Raw genomic sequence first — 20,040 nt, forward strand, 5'->3', positions numbered from 1 at the left:
TAACCTAGTAATGTAAATTACATACACCGAACCGGCGAAGCTTTGCCAAACCTAACCTGGAGATAGAGGTATCAATATGGCGGCGGCATGAGCCTTACCGTCAGAGCCGATGGAATTCTTCGTTACCCTTTCCTCTTTGGGACGGATATGAGAAGCTATGTCCCCATGGGCGCAACGGTAACGGAGCGAGCCAACGGCCGGCTGATATGTCATCACTGGAGACTAGGTAGTAACAGACAATGACATGGCGGTGGTTTGATATCCGTCAAGCCACCACCACACTTGCAAGTCATTCTCCTCGGTACCCCAGATCAACACTACTGCTACTGCACCCATACGGATATGTCAACATCAGCAAACAATAGTTTGAAAAAAATCAAAAAAATCGCTGCTGCTGTGCCTTCTTGATTCACAATCATACCTTAGACATGTAACATCAAGCCACCACGTCCTAGCCAGGCTTGCGCATTAACACCACCACCATCAGAACCATAACTCATCCACATCCATGATCCATGTCTTCCTAGCCCGAAATGTGTACCGAATCCTTTTCACATCCTTACTCGTCATATCTTCAAAACCGACCGTCTGACTAGCTTCATCTTCTCCCCAGTCTCTTGGCGTCGATGGATGATACCCTATGCCCAGAGAAATTTTCTTCTTCGGTGCTGTAACTCTTGCCTAAAAGGAACCACGGCAAAGTCAAAAGTTGCCATATTGGATGTCAGCCTTCACTTGATGGTTCGGACTGATGTAGATGCGCATGACTTTTGTGTGTGTCTGTTGTCCTTTATGGCACTAAACCGCCCAATGACTCCGCTATGTCATCAATCAACTTCCTTTTCTGTTGTTGTAAGTATTCCTTTCTTTGCAAGACAAGGAAGGGGTCAAGGGTAAGGCAAGACAGACAAAGGAACTTGCTTTCTGCTCCTTCGCTGACCGAAGGCTTGGGTGAGGTTTAACGTAGCGCTAGATCGCGCTTCTTCGCTTAAGAAATGCAACTCTAACGTTGCAGCCAACAAAGCCACCACCGAGCGTCCGAACGGAGTCCTTGTGGGCACGTTTGATGTCCTGACGTCGTCGTCAACAGAAGAAGCCCACGGATGGAGTCCTTGAGGAGGCCGCCCATCACGATACTGTACATAGGTAGTAATGTAACAGCCGACTACCCGTTCACGGCCCTCGGTGGAGGAGGGGGGAGGGTATCGCGTTAAGCTAAACGGTGGCCCGGTGTCCTGTTCCGTTCGATCGGCTCTAACTGTCGCTAGAAAATGAGGCGTCACTCTGGCTCGAAAGATCGAAGAGGAGGGTTGCAACAGCTTGCCATTCGCCAATTTTGCCGGCCCTTGCCAGTAGGGTTCCAATAAGGTTCATGGCGCGGCGGCGCAGCAGGGCTAACTGCCTAACAGTTCGAGGACAACGAAGAAGAAGAAGAGGAGGGGACGGATTCACTTTGCCGAACGGAACACACCGACCGACCGACTGTGAGATTCTTCTCCATCCAGTTCCGGGCAGTTGGCTTCATGCATACATAGATGGGATGGCTTGCAGACAGACAACTTGGTTGTTGCCCGATTGAGAGATCTTCAGCTTTGAAACAGCCTTGCCTCGCGCTTAAGCTGCCTTGGCTGGATCTCAGCCTGTGTCACAATCCCAGTCTCCCCAATCAAAGGTACACCATTGAGACGATCTTGCAGTTTTATGACATGCCGAGTCCGAAAGTAGTGACCGCATGCCATGCCACGGAACAGTCTCAACGCCGAACGCCCATTTCTGTTTTTGAACCGCAACAAGGATGATATCAGGAAACGTGAGTTTGGGAAAGAAAGAAAATTTCGCGATGGATGCCCATATTGGTCTTGGACTGCGACTACAGCCTTGCTAGACATTCATTTGTTTGGTAAGCATCGAGAAGATCAGGGATGCCAAGCACGGGTTGACATGGGTCACTCCCCTAGCCGACCCACGTGGCATATCTGGGCATCAGATCACCATATCACGCTCGGTGAGACGATGCATCCTTTGTGTAGTTTCATATTTTTTTTTTGGGTTGTATCTCCGCCTTTAAAGTGTAAAAGATTGCCGTGCAAGAGAACATGTGACATGACAACTGACTTCATTCTCAGAAGGTGAAGAGAATTATATCCAGCAAATGTTGCCTAACTCCAACATCCCCAGACCGTAGTCAGAGGTCGCTTACACGCTTCCTACATATCTCAAGGCAAGACCGGTGATCATGGCAGCCAGAGTCCAGACGCTTGCATAAACAGCCGCTCCATATGAGTCTACGCCACTGAGAACAGTGGTAGCCTGCAGATAGGTATCGACACCAGCGAAAAGCATGGCCACGGCAGTCCTCTTGACCGAGACCTTGGTCGGGGTGGTGTACCCCCAAAGGTTCCAGTAGATGGTCTGTCCAAGGGTGGCAGTGGCCGGATCAAACTCCGCAACCTCCTGATCCTTGACGGTGGGCGAAGCGGCGACGAAAGGAGTAAATATTAAGGTCCGCGCAGCCACGCCGAAAAGCAGGCAGAGGATCTGCGTCAGCGGGCGGTTGAAGCTAAAGAGCTGGGCGTCTTGGGCAGGCTCAATGGTGCGGATACCCTCAAAGTAGAGCACAAAGTTGGTTGGGAGGAAAGTCCTGCAGGCCAAGAACAGTGTGACGCTGTAGACGAGAGCAGAGAGCATCGAGGTAAGCACCTGAATCTGCCTGTCGACAACGATGTCTCGGTTGGGAATACCCGGTGCGGCTGCGTGGGCGCCCGAAAGCTTGCGCAAGAGGAGGAAGGGGAAGAAGGTCGATACGACCTCGACAGCGAGGTAGGCGCCGGCAGTCGAAGCACGGATACCATAGTAAGTAGAGATCAGGTAGGCCTGTGAAACATGTCAGTCATTTTGGCTGCGTCTAGTGCGGGTGTGCGTGCCAGGATAGGGATGGGATGGTAAAGAGCGGATGGAACTCACCATTGGACCATGAGAAAGGATAGCCAGAGCAGCAAGGTCGAAACCGTCATAGTTTCCGTACCAACCCAGGGCGAGTCCAAATCTGCCATGCCATTGACGTTAGTAAGATGGAGCTGAAGAACCTCATGCGTCTCTTTTCCCAGCCCTACGACAGGGGTTTGTTTGCCGAAGGGAAGCGCGCCATCTCAACGCACATCATGATCAATAAAGATCAGGGAGTAAGTAGGTAGTTTCTTACAGTTTCCAACCCGCCAACGCAAGCGCTTCCGTCTGCGTCAGAGACGAGGCGGGTCTAGCAACCTTGGCCAGCTCGCCGTGGGTGTATTCCACCACCAGGGAGCGCCCGAGTGACTCGAGGTAAAAGCTCAGCACGGCAACCAGGGCAAAGCGGACACCACTCGGCAGTTGCGCACGCTTCACACGCTTCAGAGGCTCAGGCACTCCCTGAGTCTGGGCAACCTCAGCAGCAGCCTCTACGGCGGGCACGGCGATCGAGGTTGCGAGTGCGACGGGGTCCGCAGCCTTGACCGCATCTCCAGCCGCGTCCTCCACCGCTGCCGCCACCGTGTCCATTACTTTCTTCGCCGTAGCCTTTGGTCGAGCCATCTGGTATGTAGTGCCTGTCGTGGATACCGATGCGAGATAAATGCCTATGTTCGAGCTGGGCGCGGGTTACTTCTTTTGTTTCCTGCGCGGGGAAGTCGGACGCGATAAGCGGGCAGGCGACGCGCGAGTTTGCGGACTTTTGTTTTTGTTGAGCTTCGCTAACGGGGCGTCTGTTGACCGAGACGTGCAGGGGATTCGTAGGAACCAATGCAATTGGTTATTTGTGTTGTTATGTAAAGAGAGCTTCCAATATCGGAGAGCAGATATGTGAAGCAAATGACAGAATGAAGAGAGCCTTGCGCGGTTTCAGTGTAAACGGCAAGAATACCTCTACTATAGTCGCGTCGGATGAAGATGGAGATGATGATGGGGAAAAAAGTTAGTGGTGTGTAGAGCTTCGGGCCTTGCCTGGAAGAGCTAGGGAGAGAAGCTGATGGGCAGGTGGAGCAGTGACGTCTATCGGCCTAGGGCCGTCATTCAACCGTCGGAGGTCCCCCGTTCCCGCTCTGCCGCGCTAGAGGTAACCTAACCTCCGCAATCGACCCCACTGCCCGCCCGCTGAGGCATGGCAGGAAGTCTTCATTGCCCGCCCGACCCAAACCACTGAGCTGCGCAACCCCCTTGGACCAAACGGTAAAATTACCGCAATTTGTGAGGAACCTTGAATTGACAGTTTATTTTGTAAGAACGGTTCAAGGTTTCTACGATGTCGCATCGCTACGGTTAGATGTTTTAACTATATAAATCGCTACCGGTGTCATGGCTGAGATTTATGCCTTCTGCTTGAGTGCATCTATTCCTGTGAGGGTCCACCCTTCCCGTCTCTGGACCTACTTCATTTCTGTATTTAATTGTGCTAGCCAGAGGCTGCATTTTCTCTTCTTTCTTTTACTCTTTAAAGTTAATTATTTATTACATTCGTCCGATTATTTATGTGCATTGTTTTCGAGATCTACGTATTATGATAATATTAATAAATATATAAGAGATGGCTTCCTTACTTACGTTTTCATTATTATTATTATTTAAATTACTGATATTAGTAATATAGAGCCCATAAGCGATTTTCTGATTTTATAATTCTTGAAAGGATATACTATTACTTTTAACTAGTGATAAAATAATAAATTTAATATAAGAGTTTTACAAAATATACACGCAGGTAGGCTTTGATGAAAGTTGTAATATTTGACAAAGAGGAAAAGAGAAGTCTGTGCTAGTATGGCATGGAGCTTGCAGTTAAATACACAAAAGAGGTGCGGATATCGAAGGTGCCAGAAATGTCAAAGTCAGAAGTGTGGTTCGTGCGGCGTACCCCAGGAGTGCACTTAACCGGAGGGCAAGCCTAGCTTATTGTCACAGTGTGACGAACGGCAGTCTGATCTGCCTAAGTGGGATAGCTGAAGGTAAACACTATCAGAAGACGTTCAGTGAAGCTAAATAGTTCACAACAAGTATGCTCGTGTTGATACTAGTCTCGGTGATAATGATCAATTGACTACTGTCGAACTATCTGACAATCTGAGTTCTCCAGTCGTCCCTTTATACCTCCTCGCCCTTTGCGAGATATCTGTTTCCTGATGCTCTTCTGAGCCCATAAGTCTATCTGATGGTGGTGGCTCACTGATGGTGGTGGCTCACTGATGGTGGTGGCTCACTGATGGTGTTGGCTCACCTTGTGGCCCTGGCTCACGCGTGAGCCTGGCTCAAGGTGTGAGCCCTCATGGGGTGTGAGCCCTTTTGGTTCTGCGCCCTACTGGCTCCTATGGTGCACCGTTCTGCGGCTGTTGTATCTCAGTAGCTTGGTTGGCCCGTGTAACTCGCTTAAGTTCGTAACACACAGGTTGACATTGGCTATATAGTGTGCATTCCGAGTTCTGCCTTGTAAGTAGAACATCGTCCTATCTTTTGTAGGTTTGGCCGTCTGAGCATATGCACCCCAGCCTGTCATACTTATATAGGGTTCAAGCTAGGCAGATACCCTGGGCGCCAGCCCCATGACAATTAGTACTTAAATCATTATTAGTTTTTCTTTTTTAATATAACTCGTAGTGTTATTTTATTTCGTATTATTTTAAAAGATGAAGATAGCAGCCACATATTTATCTCAAGTTTTATATTTGTGATAGCAGCTTTGCAATTGTGCTTCTCGACTGTCATTACAACTATATAAGACCACTTGAGCGACCGAATTGCCAGCTTCGGTTACTTATATTCTTTTACGGAAACACGAAACGTTATAGCGTAGTGGTGAAATGCGTCGCTGTGACAAAAAAGACTCCGAATTCCAGCCTTCTTCTGAAGGTTGAGAGGATGAACAAGGCCTTCGAGACTAAAGTAGTTTATTAGCTAGATTGAACTGCTGTTTCAAGCCCAGAATATTGCCCTTATCACAATTATACAAGCGTATTGAGCGGTACTTAAGTGGTACTTGGTAGACGCTGGGTATAGGTACGGGTATAGATATAAGGTTAGAGCGGATAGAACTGGGGGAGGCTTGGTTAGGAGTAGTATGTATTAATGTATGTAATTAAATCTGAGTAGGTATTAATTGTTAAGTTTATTTGGAACTTAGTACTTTTTTTTTTTTTTTTTTACCTTTCTTCAATATTACGGTTCTATAAAATTAATTATGTGATATTACTATAAAATAACCGTTTATATTGAAATAAATCATTCGTTCAGTGATATTGTTATAGGGCTGGCGCCTAGGGGTATTTGCCTAGCTTGAACTCTATGTAAGCCAGGCCTGCCCTCCGACTGGGTGCACTCCTAGGGTGCGCCGCACGAACCACATTTTCAACCTTGGCGTTCTAACACTTTTGATATCCGCACCTCTCTTGTGTATTTAGCTGTAAGCTCCATACTATACTGGCACAGACTTTCCTTTTTCTCTTTGTCGAATATTATCACTTTCACCAAGGCCTACCTGCGTGTATACCTTGTAGAACCCTTACAGATATTATTTGTACTTCCTCTACTGGAATTCTGGTTTCGTTATATAAATTGCTACTTTTAAGAATTATATACGTATTGTAATGTTACGGTTAGTTTAGAGGAGGTACCTCAGGTAAGTACTGTACTGCCCGCCGGGTAAATATGCGTAAGCAAGGATAGGAAATCAACTACCAACTGCATCAAAACAACGGGCATCCCAATATCAGTACATAAAAATATTGCTACGGACCTGAGCTTTGCTAGTCCATACTAGGATATTCGCCGAAAGGAAAAGTAAAGTATTTAAATCATTGCCCTCTCCCTACTTTTTTCTCACTTCGAGAACAAAACAACCTCCGCGAGCAACTCTCCCACTCCCACCAGTTCGCAAGCTGGGTGCGATCTCCCACAGACCTTGAGCCCAAGCGAGTCCCAACCTCACTTACACTGGAGACTGCCAGAAACAGTCATCAGCCATGAACTACATTTCGGATAACCTCTGCTGTTGTGTAGCCTCCTCTTTTCCTCCCTCGTCAGCCAAACAAACATCACGGAAAGTTCCCCTTCGTCTTTGGTTAAGCCTTGGTATTATCTTGTTCTTGTTACTTTATGTAAGTTGTTCATATGGTATTTGTTCGCTCGCTAACTAGATAGTATTTCCAAGCATTTTCGCTCAACGCTCGCTCACAACACTCACTTTAACCTCGTGAAGTTTTGACTGCGTCCGGCGACGCCTCAGCTGGCTCTGGCATCTCTCAGCCCATGAGCCATGGCTCGCCACCAACAGTGCTCCTCCACTCTTCGGTGCCAAGTGTCGTCGGCGGAGCAAAGTGCCTCATTAACATGGTTTCGATATAGATATACAAAAGAAAATCCTTCATCAACATCATAAGTTTCTTCCTTCCTTCCTGCACCAACCACGAGTTGCTTCCGATTTGCTCCCGCAACATAGTTGTTGTACAGACAACGGATTGCTTTGGCTTCTTGTTATTCTTCCATCCTTCCAAAAACACCGTCGTCGTCTTCGTCGCTTCTTGCCCGGGACCGCATGTCTTCCTCGTCGTCATAGTCCATGACGCTATCTTCGTCCATTTTGACGTCGTCCCGCTCGCTACGGTAGCTTTGGCGCAGATCCCTTCTGGTATAGCTTTCCCTAGGTTTACTGAGCTCCCCCCTGGTGAAACTTTCCGGAGCTCTACTAGGATAGCTGTTGATGAAGCTACCAAGGGGGCCGCCCAAAGACTGACCCAAGTATTGGTTGGGGAGGGGTGGCATTGGGGGTGCGTCGGCCGAGAGATGGAACGACCGGGGACCGGCGTTGCTGTTAAAGCTGCAGCTAAGACCTTCCACCGCCGCAGCCAAGTCCCGATCTTCCTTGCCGGTTGCGTTCCTGCCAGACGACGTTGGCCTCTGATCGTTGCTCATCAGGCTAAGCTGGCGGAAATGACCTCCAAATGGCGAACCAACCGGCACGCTACCCGCCACCGAGCTACCGAACGCCACAGATTGGTACGACTGCGCAAACCCGCTTCCGGTACTCTGTCTCTTGGTGAAGCTCATGGGGAACCCAGTCATGTTGCCGAGGGTATCCAGCTGGGGTGGTGGGGTCGTGTCCGCGGAGCTGCGCTCTGGTTGATCCGAATAGCCTGATGCTGCTGGGGATGCCGAATCCTGATCGCTGTGGAAATCGTGGGTCGAGTCCGGAGGCGTGGTCCCGGTCGTTGGCTTGTTGTTCATAGCCACCAGCACAGAGGCGGCTTCGAGAAGCTGCACTTGCTGGTGCTTGGAAATCAACAGCTTAGAGGTATATGACCATTCGGGAGTGTGCTCCCACCTGACGGTACAGACAAGTCAACACAAAAGCTCTCCAAAGGCACTATCCGAGTCCCGTGGCCAATACCAGTCCTTTACACTCAACAGTCATGGAACAGGGAGTGGGAAAGGGGAGGAAAGGAAAATGGGCACAAACAAATGCTTGGTCAAGCAGCTGCTATGCTTGTATCCCTTCCCGCACTTCTCACAGCGAAGTTCCGGGCGGTTGATCTTTCGGCTTCCTTCCTTGGGCGCCGACTGGCCGTCACTAGCCCTCCTGTTTCGGCTCTTGTTGGCCCCGCTGCTGCTGCTGTTTCCTTCGTCTCCAGACATGTGAATCTCGTCATCGATTGCGCTGTCCTGCATGTTGACCGTCCCGTCTGATGTTACAAACTTGTGGGTTGGTAGGCTGGCCGGTGGGGAGGGTAGGCTGCCGACAACAGCGGATCGCGAGAGACCGTTTTTGGATATCGTGTTGCGGCGTGCGTTGATGGAAATGGGCAGTGGCATAGCCTTGTCACCGGATTCTTGTTGGAGGGCGGCAGCAAGAGCGGCGACGTTAGCACCCGTGTTTGTCATGCTCTTCCGGCGTGTGACCCGGTGGTTGCTGTTGAGGGATCCGGAAAGTAGGGAGTGGGAGTTGGTGCGTGAGTGCGGCTGCCGAGCGATCGAGAGGGCTGGAATGGGATTGGAAGACACCGAGGGACGGTGCGAGAGAGGTCGTGAGGTTTGTTGCATTTCCTAGAAGAATAGCCAAGATCATCAGTAACTGACGGGGTCGATTCGCAGGTGGGTTTACCGGGAGGAAGGGAGGGAGGAGTCATTGGATATTAGCGGAAGTCTACCTTGAACGAAGCCATTGCCAAGCTATTCCAAAGTGCCCCTTTTTCTCCGTCTTGGAGCGTAAACAGCAAGTTGACAAGGCAAGAGTGGTGAAGGCTCGGGAGATATTGTTGCTCTGTCGTGAAATTTGGCGGCCGGGTGTCGATCACCAAGAAGTAGCGTGTGGTGGTCCGTATAAGGCCAGGCAAGGAGCAAGGCGGGGAAATAATAATAATCTCGGGATCGGCCAGGGGTTGGTTGGTGAACCGGTGCTCGTCTCCCACCACGATAAGATGAGGTACGTTCGAAAGGGAAAGAGAGAATAAAAAATAAAAAATAAAGTTAACCAGCTGGGTAGCAGGAAGAATGTAGGCAACGGCCAACACCAGTTCAGATGGCTGTCTGTCCAAGACGAGAAGGCAGGAGTGGCTGTGCCTCGGAGAGATCAATACTGTGTCGGAGGAAAGGTGGTATTCGCGGCCAGTTCCAAGTAGGGATGATTGCGGGCTGCCTTGGATGAGTGAGGTTTGATAACCGGGGGCTCCTGGGGGGGGGGGGGGGGGATGAAGGGATTCAGAGGGAGGAATGATGGAGGTCGGTGCAAGAGGTACGAGTCCAAGCTGTCATCAAAAAATAATCCAGAAAAAGAGGATCTGAAGAGAGACAAGACAGGCGCCTCTGCTGGCCGCTGAGGTGGTTCTATGGCCGGCGGACTGGATCTTGGTTGGTCGCAGGCGGTTGGTCGCAAATGGGATGGCGTGGAAGCTACCTAGACGCAGCACCAGACGCAGCCAGACACCAGACAGCCGAGACGCAGCAAGGGGTCCTGGATAGATGGGTTGAATGAGGCACTTCTACTGGCTCGTCGACAGCCCTGGATGAATGGAGAGAGTCCAAGACTTTCTTGAACAGGATGGTACCAAGTGGAAGCACCTCGTTCATTGCTCCCGTCAGGTTCCAGTGCGCTGATCTGATGGTGGTAGTAGAGACGAGGTAGCGATGATGGAGGAGGGCCGGCCGGCGGTGCCAGCTCCAACGTCCTCCGATTGCGAGAATAGAAAAAAAAGGTGGGAACTGGTGATAGCCCGGTCGGGTACGAGAGGAGTACCCATAACCACAGAGGACTGGGGTAGACACTGACAGGTAACCCCACAAGAGCACCAGGAAGGAGACCGGAAGTACCTTTTGGCCTACACAGTGTTCGATGACGGTTGGCTATGGATTGGCAGGGACCTAAAAAGGTTCAACTTCCGCTCTTTTGCCTTTGATGTTGGGTTGTTTCCTTGCTCACCCCTCCCCCCTTTCCAGGGAGAGCCTCGAGCCCAAAAATTGCCATTCAGAGGCTACGTACTCCTGCGCTCTGGGCCATGTGTCCCGTCTTGTTAGACCTTTCTGGTCCTGACGAGGATACATACCTTAGTTACCCCATCACTCACCATTAACGTTGGAGTTGAGGACTATGGTTTTATCTCCCCATATTTTGTGGTTTGTGCAGTCTACTTTAACCCCGTAAAGCCGCTTGAACTCTGCAAAGCTGCCAGTGCATATGTACGTAATCATTGTGCGATTGATGCTGTCAATCCGACTGCGGACGGGACGGCACCATGATTCTCCAGTCGTGCACCTACCTCTCTAAAACTTTTTCAATCGCAACTCTAGCATGATGTTCCCCAGAAGCTGAGCTGCATACGGCGGGGAGACCAGGCACGGTTTGTTTCAGAGACAAAAGGGATGGGACTGCATTGCGTCTTTATTCCGGGTCAGGGAAGACAACAACAAAAAGGCGGTACAAATGGCGGTAGACACGCAGCCGCGTGGGTACTCAAAAGGACCAATTCGGGCGGGCTTTCATCCTATTTACACTGTGTCATAGTTGGCTACGCAAAAGATCATGTACTGTGTACCGTGTCGACGACATCGGGGCCAGGGAGAACATTTCAACCATTACAAGTATGGGACCCCATTCCAATGTGCTGGACGCTCTGGGTTCCCGACTGACTTTCAGACAAATTATCCGCCCATTACAGCGACTTTGGGGACGCACCGAATGGGGCTCCGATGAAGCGTCTGGTGATTAGGCGATGCAGAGACATTGGCAAAGGGGTGTGAAGCAAGATTGGAGCTCGGCAATGTAGCTATGGCTGAAGTGGGTGAGACTGCCACACCTCAATGTCCACGGATTCGAGAACAGGAGGGGAGATGGCACGCAGAAAAAAAAAAGTTGTGAAGCTCCGATCCTGGTGCTGAATCTCACAACTTTTTTTTTTCTCTTCCCCCCTTCATGGCCTCCCCTCATCCAATGAAGCTTCGTTTGTCTCACGCACTGCCTTGTGACCCATGAAGATACCATGCTAGGACAAAGAAGCGGTGCCAACGCCGCGGCACTGTCACGAGTCTGGATGATTCGATATGTTAATCCGCATGTTTCTAGGAATGTTCAGATGCCCATGGAATGGTAAGCCGGGCCACACACTGCAGACAAAAAAGGTCAAATAACGCAATTCCAGTTCCGATGGCAACCTTACTGGTCGATTCTGGCGGCGGACGTCCATGGAAATGTCGAATGGCGGAAAACCACTTTAGTTCTCAGCCGTCAATCCATCAAACAATGAGGTAAATCTTTCCACGATCTCGCCATGTCAGTGCTGTCGCCTCACAAATGAATGGGATGTGATACCCGGCTTTGGCTACCCCGCCCTGCTGTGTTTCCCATGTGCGGTAGCAATTATCTTCCAATTGAAAAAGCCACGAGAAGAAGAGGGGTTTTCCCATCCGGTCTTGTGGAGCCGGCTAATATCTCGCAGCAGTTGGGACGGGGCGGCGGGGAAACCAAAAAGAAAGTTACAAGTTACACGCTACAACAACAAACATTGAGCTAGAGACAGTTCAAGATGCTTGCTCAGGCCAACAACTTCAATTTTGTAAATGACCGTGGGGGCGTGATCTGCAACTGTGTTGGTTTGCTTGACATTAACCAGCTCCTTCAGATGAAGAAAAAAGGCAAGACAAACTCAAAACAAGGAAACATCAATTGCCATCGAGAGGTAATATCAGGTTGCAGACGACATGAGACTATTGAGCCCCAAGCCAGGAATCACCACAGCAGGCACGGATGCCCATTACCTATCCGATTGCGTACTCCCAGTCGTCAACGTTATTCGAGAATGTTTGGCAAAGTGGAATTCTCCAAGCGAAACGTCGGTCTTGTTCTTTGGAAAGGTACGGTGAATGAATGACTGGAAGGAAAGACGGAAAAGTGTCCACTTGCAGTGAACTTAAATGGCAATGCAAGACTCCACATCATATACACACTTCTAATCGTACACCTACTGTGGTATGTCCATGTAGGACAGTCGGTACAATTGGACATCTCTGCAGTTTCATGCTCCTGGTGGACCTGCATTTGGTCTCTCCCAGCGTGCTGGCATCACTTGTTTCAATGTCTTTTTGGTTGACGACGAGAAAAGCGCTCAACCTGGCTGTTATACAGGCAGTTTGCCTCTTTCAATCAACAGGCTTGAGTATTCAGCCGGGCTGTCTCCCACTTGCTGACTGAGAACCCGTGACAGCTATTCCGAAACTCTGGGCACTAAGCCCTCTTGAATCATTCTTTCACTGACAAGTGCTAGAGGCACGCAATATGTACCCCGTAGGCCTGTACTTCTGCTCGCACGGTGCAGGACTGTCAGGCGGCCTGGGGGTAATAGGTTCACGCCGCACCCGGCCTTGGCCAAACTGAACATCCACGCTCCCTGTTCATGCAGCACATCGCACGTTGCACGGCCAGGCACTGGACAAGCCAAGATGGGGCACATCCGCACCGGTGAAGGAGCCCCTCGAAGAGGATTCAACTGTGTTCGTTTGTGTGAACTTGCAACGATTGTTTTGAAGGAATTCGATTTTGAAGAGGCATCAAAAGGTTGCCAACTGACCATATCTATATTCTCTAGTCACCAGCAATGGCAAGAACGAGATACACAACCACATGCACCAATCCCTCAAATTAACCATCACAGTCAGCAAGCCGTCCAAGACAGAATAGGCAAGAAAAAGCAAGCCACCAGGCCTTTTGCAGGGCTACAACTCCCTAGAAGAGAAGGTATCGACGACAGGCCCACTGCCACATCAATGACCGACAATTGTACCAAAAGGTAAGGGTCCTTGTCAACCTGCTCACGGCTCATCTTGTCTGGGGCTCGTTCAATCACCGGACTTCACCGTTGCGAGCATTTAAACCTATTCCCAAAAAGAGCAACAGTAGCTGTCTACAGTGGGCCGTTTAAACCAATTATCGGAATGACCAGATCGCCAAGGAAAGGAAACCCTACTGCATTTCCCCTTACCTAGCTTTTCCTTGCTTCCCCAGACTTTTGTCGAAGAGAACGAGAACGCCACCGTTCGGTCTGTCCCGGGCCTTTTCTTCCACTTGTCGGGCACATATGTATCCTCCTCCGAGAGAGAAGAGGGAGGTGACGGCACGGTTTTTTTTTAGCAACCTCTCTCGTCGGGTTTGGGGCTGATGTTAAACCGATGGAAGCCATTCTTTTTTTCTTGCTCTTGCAAGAAGACACGACGTTGAGGTCCCGACCCAAGGGTCCTAATTCGAGACCATTCGGAACTTGAGCCGCAAGACGTGTGTGCCAAACCAACCCAAACCAAACTCGTTCAAGAAAAAAGAAGTTGGAGGGAAGCTCCATCTTTTTTGGTACCTGATGGACACGGCATTGGCATCCGATATCCAACCACGTTTCGTCGACATGGACAAAAGTGGGCTTTCCGCTTGTGTTGAAGGTCAAGACCCTGATATCCCGTTAGGCCAAGGTACAGATCATCAGGATGGGCTGGACGGGCTGGGCAAAAGAGTGGGCGAGTGGGCGAGTGGGCAAGCTGGACAGCCTAGGTGATACCAAACTGGCCGCTCGATGGAGTTCCAGGTGTTGAGGTAAGGTTACTTGTGGGATCGACTAACGACCATCGTCTTTCTTTCTTCTTTTTCTGGGTGTTTGGGTTTCTGCGTATGTGGATTTGAATTGGAGATCGTTCGTGAAATGTGCTTGAAAGTCCAAGAGACCAAATCGAAGTCTGCTGTCTTGTTCTGATACGTTTCGCTCCTCCGATACAGAACGATTTAACAAACATCAGGCAAGCAGCACCTACAGATCTTTACAGTACCCTATCCGCTGACAGAAGAATAATTTCGAGATCGTCCATCACCTGCCTATGTTCGAGTTGGATGCTACCCAACGTCACTTGGATTCGACGCAAGGGACGCGCGCTGTGAGCCAGGATGCCTCGAGAATATTTAAAAACACAAAACTCATATGGGATAAGTACTTAAATGAGTACATAAAGGGGAAACTGCGGAACACAGTGCCCGCTACCTTTTCTCCTCACCCAAGCTACATTCCAGGATGTCCAGAAACGTCTACAGCACCGGGGTTTATAGTTGTTGTTAGAGACTTTCATGCAACCAATGCAAAAGCCACTGGGGAAGTTGTCAATTGTCCCTGGTGGCTTGTTTCCGGGCGTGGAACGATGGAGAACGAGATGACGTTGAAAGGCGGAAACGGCTGGGGAGTAACGGACAGCTAACCAAGTATTCAATCCTCCTAGCAAGGATCCCAAGAATGGCAGAAACACGGCAAGTGGAGGCACAGTCTCCATCCGACTCAACCATATCCTCTTTGACGGAGCTGTGACGGAGAAAAGGCCGGCTTTCGAGCAACAACTTCGTCCTTGGATGTAGTGTAGTGTTGTTGACGGCGAAGCCTCCGGTAGGTTATGTATGTTATGTTCCTGGTTCCGACAACGATGGCGGGGTCTACACTAAGGTATGTGACGGACCGGCGGGCGGTGGAAACCTTCTTCGGCATGTGAGGAGATCGGCGATTTGATCTCCGGCTGCTCGGTGTGGTCGGAGTCGGATTCAAGAAACGTTTTTGACTCCGAATTTGCAGGTTTCTGCGATCCTCTGCTGTTCTCCGTTCACTCTTCGTTGAGGTCCTTGTATCGATCGGGATCCGTGCATGAATTTCCCAATGATTCGCAACGTCTTGGTGATCAGCATCACACCGGAGCATTCCAAGTGCTAATCGTTAGACATAAGGCAGCTTAGAACTACTGTACCATAACAGTTCCTCCTCTGCTCCTGGGGCTCCTCACCAAGCTGGAGGCGAAAAGACTCGCTTTTACCCCGCACGTTTACGGTTGAACAGTTGACAGCGTTGTTCAAGTTCGCTCGGGTCCAGGCATCATACTACCGGTAATTTGTGATTTGGCTCGACCACGTTTGAAGGAACACAAGGCGAACTTTGAGAGCACAACACAGGATGTCCTGCCGAAACTTTGAGGGACGAGAGCACGGGCTGCGCGTCAAACTCCCTACCCACAGACAGGGTTTTGGACAACAAAAGCTTGACATTGAAAAAAACAAAAAAAAAGACCAAAAAAAAAAAACCATCCGTAGTCGCTTTGTACCTGCATCAACACCAGGGGTCTAGACTTTTATGTATCGACGTTCCACGCTCCGTTCCGTTGGGGGTTACAGAGCCGGGGAGGCGATACAGTAACAATGTACCTAGGTATGGTTTCGAGCTGCTCCAAGATGCATCATGCACTATATGCAAGAAAGAACAGAGGACGTAAGGTTGAGGAGAGAGAAGAAAATCCAAGGGAATTATCATGGGCCTTGTGTTGGCGCAACGGTCGACGGGAACCGGAAGGTGCCGAAGCCATTAAGTGATTGATCGACATGACCAACCCGGGGCAGACCACTGTTCAGATCTGCGGTACCTTGATGGTCAAACAAGAATATTGTAGCCTCAGTCTTAAGAACTTATTACGTAGTCGAGAGGTCGAGTCGTGATACCTACTGTGTAGAAGGATAGCTACATCCACAGAGTAGCGTGGCGTTGTTGTACCCAGTAGTTCCTATTTCCACGGGCATCACGCGAGGAGCCCATGGAATGGGCCAGACAAATACTACGGACGCCATCAAAGATTTGACGATAATAACACGGAGTACTTCCGCACTTTGTGCTCCCAACTAAAGTATTTCGGATGCGTCCAGCTGTCTGATGGCTAGAGGTTTCCTTCAAAGTCGGTCAAAACTTAAAGACGGGAGTGGTTTGCTCGTCAAAAAGATGAAAGGCTCGCTGATAGCAGTCCACTAAAACCCGCGGGACAAGACAGTTAGTCTATAGTTGCGCTGCTGGATCTAGTTAGTGATGCTCCATAGACGCCTCCGGCTTCTGATAAGGATTTGGAGATGAATAAGACGGATTGGTTATGGCATTCGTAATGTCGTGGGATACACGGGTTATTGTTTGACAATCTCGTCAGTCTACCACTGCAAGCATTGGTGTTTTGTCTTGTTCTTCTCTTCCCATTTTGCTCACCTTCTGAAACGATCATCTGAACGAGGTTTTGGGGCAGGTCACAAGTTTAAAAATCAACAACCCCGCAAAAGAGTCCCCTACAAGCAATTCCGTGGATCTTCACAATTCCGACTGTGCGCCGCTCGTCTCTCGATCAACGCTTTGCCTCCCTGAAACTCGCTACCCTGGCCACAGCATAACAAACAAGCTTTTTTCCTTGTCACGAACCAAGCTACACGCTCACTACTACATACCACTCTTTTATTGCCATCCAAGGACTCCTGTTGGCCTGCTGTCGTTGTTGGGCTCTGAACCTACCAGTTGTTGCTTGCGTACCTCCAGCTACCTACCTACCCCCACCTCATTTCATCTTCGACCTACCCGTTCCCGTCGCTCGGACCGGAAATGTCGTCGGAAGTCTTCCGCAGAGTGGGCCGCGGAGGTGCGGGGAATTGGTATAGTAGGAGGGACGTTGAAGAGGCCGAGAAGGCGGCTGCTGTAAGTGTACCTCTTTTTTTCTTCCATCATAACACACGCAAGATCGGACAGCACTTGTGTCATTCTGTTTGGATACGTCTCTCGCGTTGTGTCCGCCATACTCAAACCCATACCACAGGATCTCGAGGCGCAAAAGAAGTCTTCCGGTTCCACCTCGCCAACGACGCTCGAGCGCTCCATCACCGCGCAGACCAGTCTCGGCAGCTCGCGCGCCGGCGGTCGCGGCGGCGCGGGGAACTTTTACGACGCCTCGGCAACCGACGCGGCCGCAGCCGCTCAGCAGGAGGAGGAGAAGGAGGCCGAGCTCGAGGAGCTGACGCGCGTTGTTACAGCCAGCATCCAGCGGCCAAACCTCTCCGGCCGGCTGAGCGGGCGCGGCGGCGCGGGCAACTACAGCGACAACGCGGCGCGATCAGCCCAGCAGCGGATGGACCCGGAGCAGCAGCGCAAGATGATAGAGGATCTTAACGCGAGGGTGTTGCAGGATGTGGAGGCCGGATTGGCGATGCCGAGACCGGCGTATCATGCCAAGTTTGAGCTGAAGCACGAGAGGTTGGTGTCTGCTGAGCCTTGAAAGCCGTCCTCATGATATGATATGAGAGTGCGTTGAAAAGGGTGGATGACGGAATATGTATGATGAGATGGGTGGTAATTCTTTGGGTTCTGTTTACACTTGGTTGACTAAGGAAAAAGGAGTTTGCGAGGGAAATGGAAAACGATGTACAAGCAAAGCTTATGCACATCGTTACAAGCAAGAAGCAGGAGGAACCGATTGATATGCCGGATAATGGGCAATGATACCCCCTTAGAATCCTTAATCACTCGCCCACTGGGCGATTCGATTACAAGTGTTGGGCCGCGTTTACGCTATGGGCAACACATGATTTACATTGGCAATAGGCCTCGGTTTGCCCTCGGATTAATGGTTTTGGTGGACAATTAGGGCACTGCTCTTAATTTTGTATGCTAGACTCACCGGTGCGGCACGTCTCATGCCCTACGGGAGGCGGAAGTAGACGTTAAAAATAACAACAACAACAACAACAACAACAACAACAACAACAACAACAACAACAACAACAACAACAACAACAACAACAACAACAACAACAACAACAACAACAACAACAACAACAACAACAACAACAACAAGAATCCTTAATCAGGCAGGTTTTGAGCGAAATCTGGACTGCGATACCGTCATATAGATGGCAAGAAGCAGAGCTGGTTAGCGATCTCAGAAAAGGCTGTGATGAGGGCTCTTTTGAAGTGTTAGACGGTCCTCCTTTCTCGGAATTTTACTATCTGTTATGTGGGGTTGATGCATACAGGAATAGTCTCTTTCACGGAGCCATCGACACTGACGCGTATATGGTGGAGTAATAACCGTTGATCTTTTATACGAAAATTGTGAACTGTGGGAGCAGTGCTTGAATAACACATAACCATTGTAATCGGACGGCGACGACAGTGGTGATAGGAGCCTTTAGGTTGTCATGCACTAAACCGGGTCGTACAATCCCTTCAGTTACATTCCGCTCCCAAATACTTGGCAGCGCTCAAGGTGCGCGCCGTTGCCTGCCGTCAAAACCGCGGCAAAGCCGATAACGCCCGCCAAAACAGGGCTGATACGTTGCCGCTGCCGGCAAAAAAGTTCGCTTCAACTCCGGGCAAACCTCGCCGTCCCGTCTCTCGCATCACCGAACTCCATCATCCATTCCATTCCACCCGTGTATCCGTACATACGCCGGGCCGCCCTCCAAGTCCAATCCACCCACCCGCACTCGATCACCACCGACTACAGCCTACTAGTCCCCGGACGACGTCAACACCATCCAACTTCCATATACTTAATAACAACTTAAACACGACCCCCATCTCAAAATGTCAGCAGTAGCTATTGGCGCCGGTGTTGCCGTCGCTGCTTTCCTGGTGAGTCCTACCTACTCCCGTCCCGACGCAACTTCGCGAATGGATCCCGCTCCGGCAGGCATCGATTGCACCTCATAACACTTCTACCGTCAACCAACAACAAAAGCCGTCATAAACAAATGCCGAGCGCAAGCCACGTAAAGAAAGGGAACCAATGCTGACCAATCTACAATAACAGGGTCGCGCCGGTCTCGTAGCATGGCGTCGCTCGCGCGGCGGCGTTGGCGCTCTCGGCAAGGCTTTCTACAAGGGTGGTTTCGAGCCGCGGATGAACAAGAAGGAGGCTTCGTTGATTCTGTCTCTCAAGTATGTTGTTCTCTCTGTTCCCGTCGTCGTCGTCGTCGTCGTCGTCGTCGTCGTCGTCGTCGTCGTCGTCGTCGTCGTTGTTGTCACATACCTCCTACATTGCCTTGCTTCTTCCCTCATGCTCTATGCCCTGCTCGACTGGCTACCAACTTTACCCCATACATACATATCCTTCCTTTCCTGTTCCATGAACACACATACACCCGCAAGCACACACCCACACAACCTCAAAGCCTATCCTGGAGTCAACTCAACGGGACGAAACCAGACGAAGCAGTAACTAACACCCACTCTCCAACACAGCGAGCGCGCCATCACCAAGGACAAGATCCGCAAGGCCCACCGCACCCTCATGCTTCTCAACCATCCCGATCGTGGCGGCAGCCCTTACCTGGCCACCAAGGTCAACGAGGCCAAGGAGTTTTTGGAGAAGACCGTCTAAGCGATGCGATGCGATGCGATACATCGATCGATTTCGACGACGGAAGAGGGAGGCCAGGCTCCTGAGCGTCTTACGCGGACGAACAATACAGACATGACATCCTTACAACGCCGCCACTCTCCCAATCCGATCAGTCTGTTCTATCCTGTTCTCCAACGGTACCAGTGCCATCTTGGTGGACTGAGAGGTCAGAGTGTTGCAGCTCTGGCTAGCCACATCAGTTACTTTTTGCGAGTTCCGGATATCAGTAGGCAGCACCATCCCGTCATTCGTGATGGTACGGCTCACCACTACGCATCGGTTCACACGACGAACTCCGTCGGTCTGCGGCACGGGTCAGATGGG

The 20,040-nt window shown here is 50.4% G+C and overlaps 3 protein-coding genes across 3 annotated transcripts; 1 reads left to right on the top strand and 2 right to left on the bottom strand.

The window, feature by feature from the left end:
* Positions 1–2,196: 2,196 nt before the first annotated feature.
* SMAC4_00159 (uncharacterized protein) lies at positions 2,197–4,183 on the bottom strand (the record flags this gene model as incomplete). Its single annotated transcript, XM_003351570.2, has 3 exons — positions 3,203–4,183; positions 2,965–3,046; positions 2,197–2,874 (listed from the first exon to the last, which is right to left on the bottom strand). Exons 1-3 carry the CDS (start codon positions 3,568–3,570, stop codon positions 2,197–2,199), a joined length of 1,128 nt encoding a protein of 375 aa, XP_003351618.1. The 5' UTR covers positions 3,571–4,183.
* A 2,893-nt stretch (positions 4,184–7,076) lies between these two features.
* SMAC4_00160 (uncharacterized protein) lies at positions 7,077–9,752 on the bottom strand. The gene is made up of 3 exons (XM_024655199.2): positions 9,165–9,752; positions 8,477–9,060; positions 7,077–8,341 (listed from the first exon to the last, which is right to left on the bottom strand). Exons 1-3 carry the CDS (start codon positions 9,177–9,179, stop codon positions 7,495–7,497), a joined length of 1,446 nt encoding a protein of 481 aa, XP_024510984.1. The 5' UTR covers positions 9,180–9,752; the 3' UTR covers positions 7,077–7,494.
* A 6,552-nt stretch (positions 9,753–16,304) lies between these two features.
* Positions 16,305–17,812, top strand: SMAC4_00161 (uncharacterized protein). The gene is made up of 2 exons (XM_003351572.2): positions 16,305–17,015; positions 17,134–17,812. The coding sequence occupies exons 1-2, from the start codon at positions 16,923–16,925 to the stop codon at positions 17,587–17,589; spliced, it is 549 nt and encodes a 182-aa protein (XP_003351620.1). The 5' UTR covers positions 16,305–16,922; the 3' UTR covers positions 17,590–17,812.
* Positions 17,813–20,040: the final 2,228 nt, after the last annotated feature.

This window comes from Sordaria macrospora, chromosome 4 (genome assembly GCF_033870435.1).
Source record: "Sordaria macrospora chromosome 4, complete sequence".
In the NCBI taxonomy this organism is placed as follows: domain Eukaryota; kingdom Fungi; phylum Ascomycota; class Sordariomycetes; order Sordariales; family Sordariaceae; genus Sordaria; species Sordaria macrospora.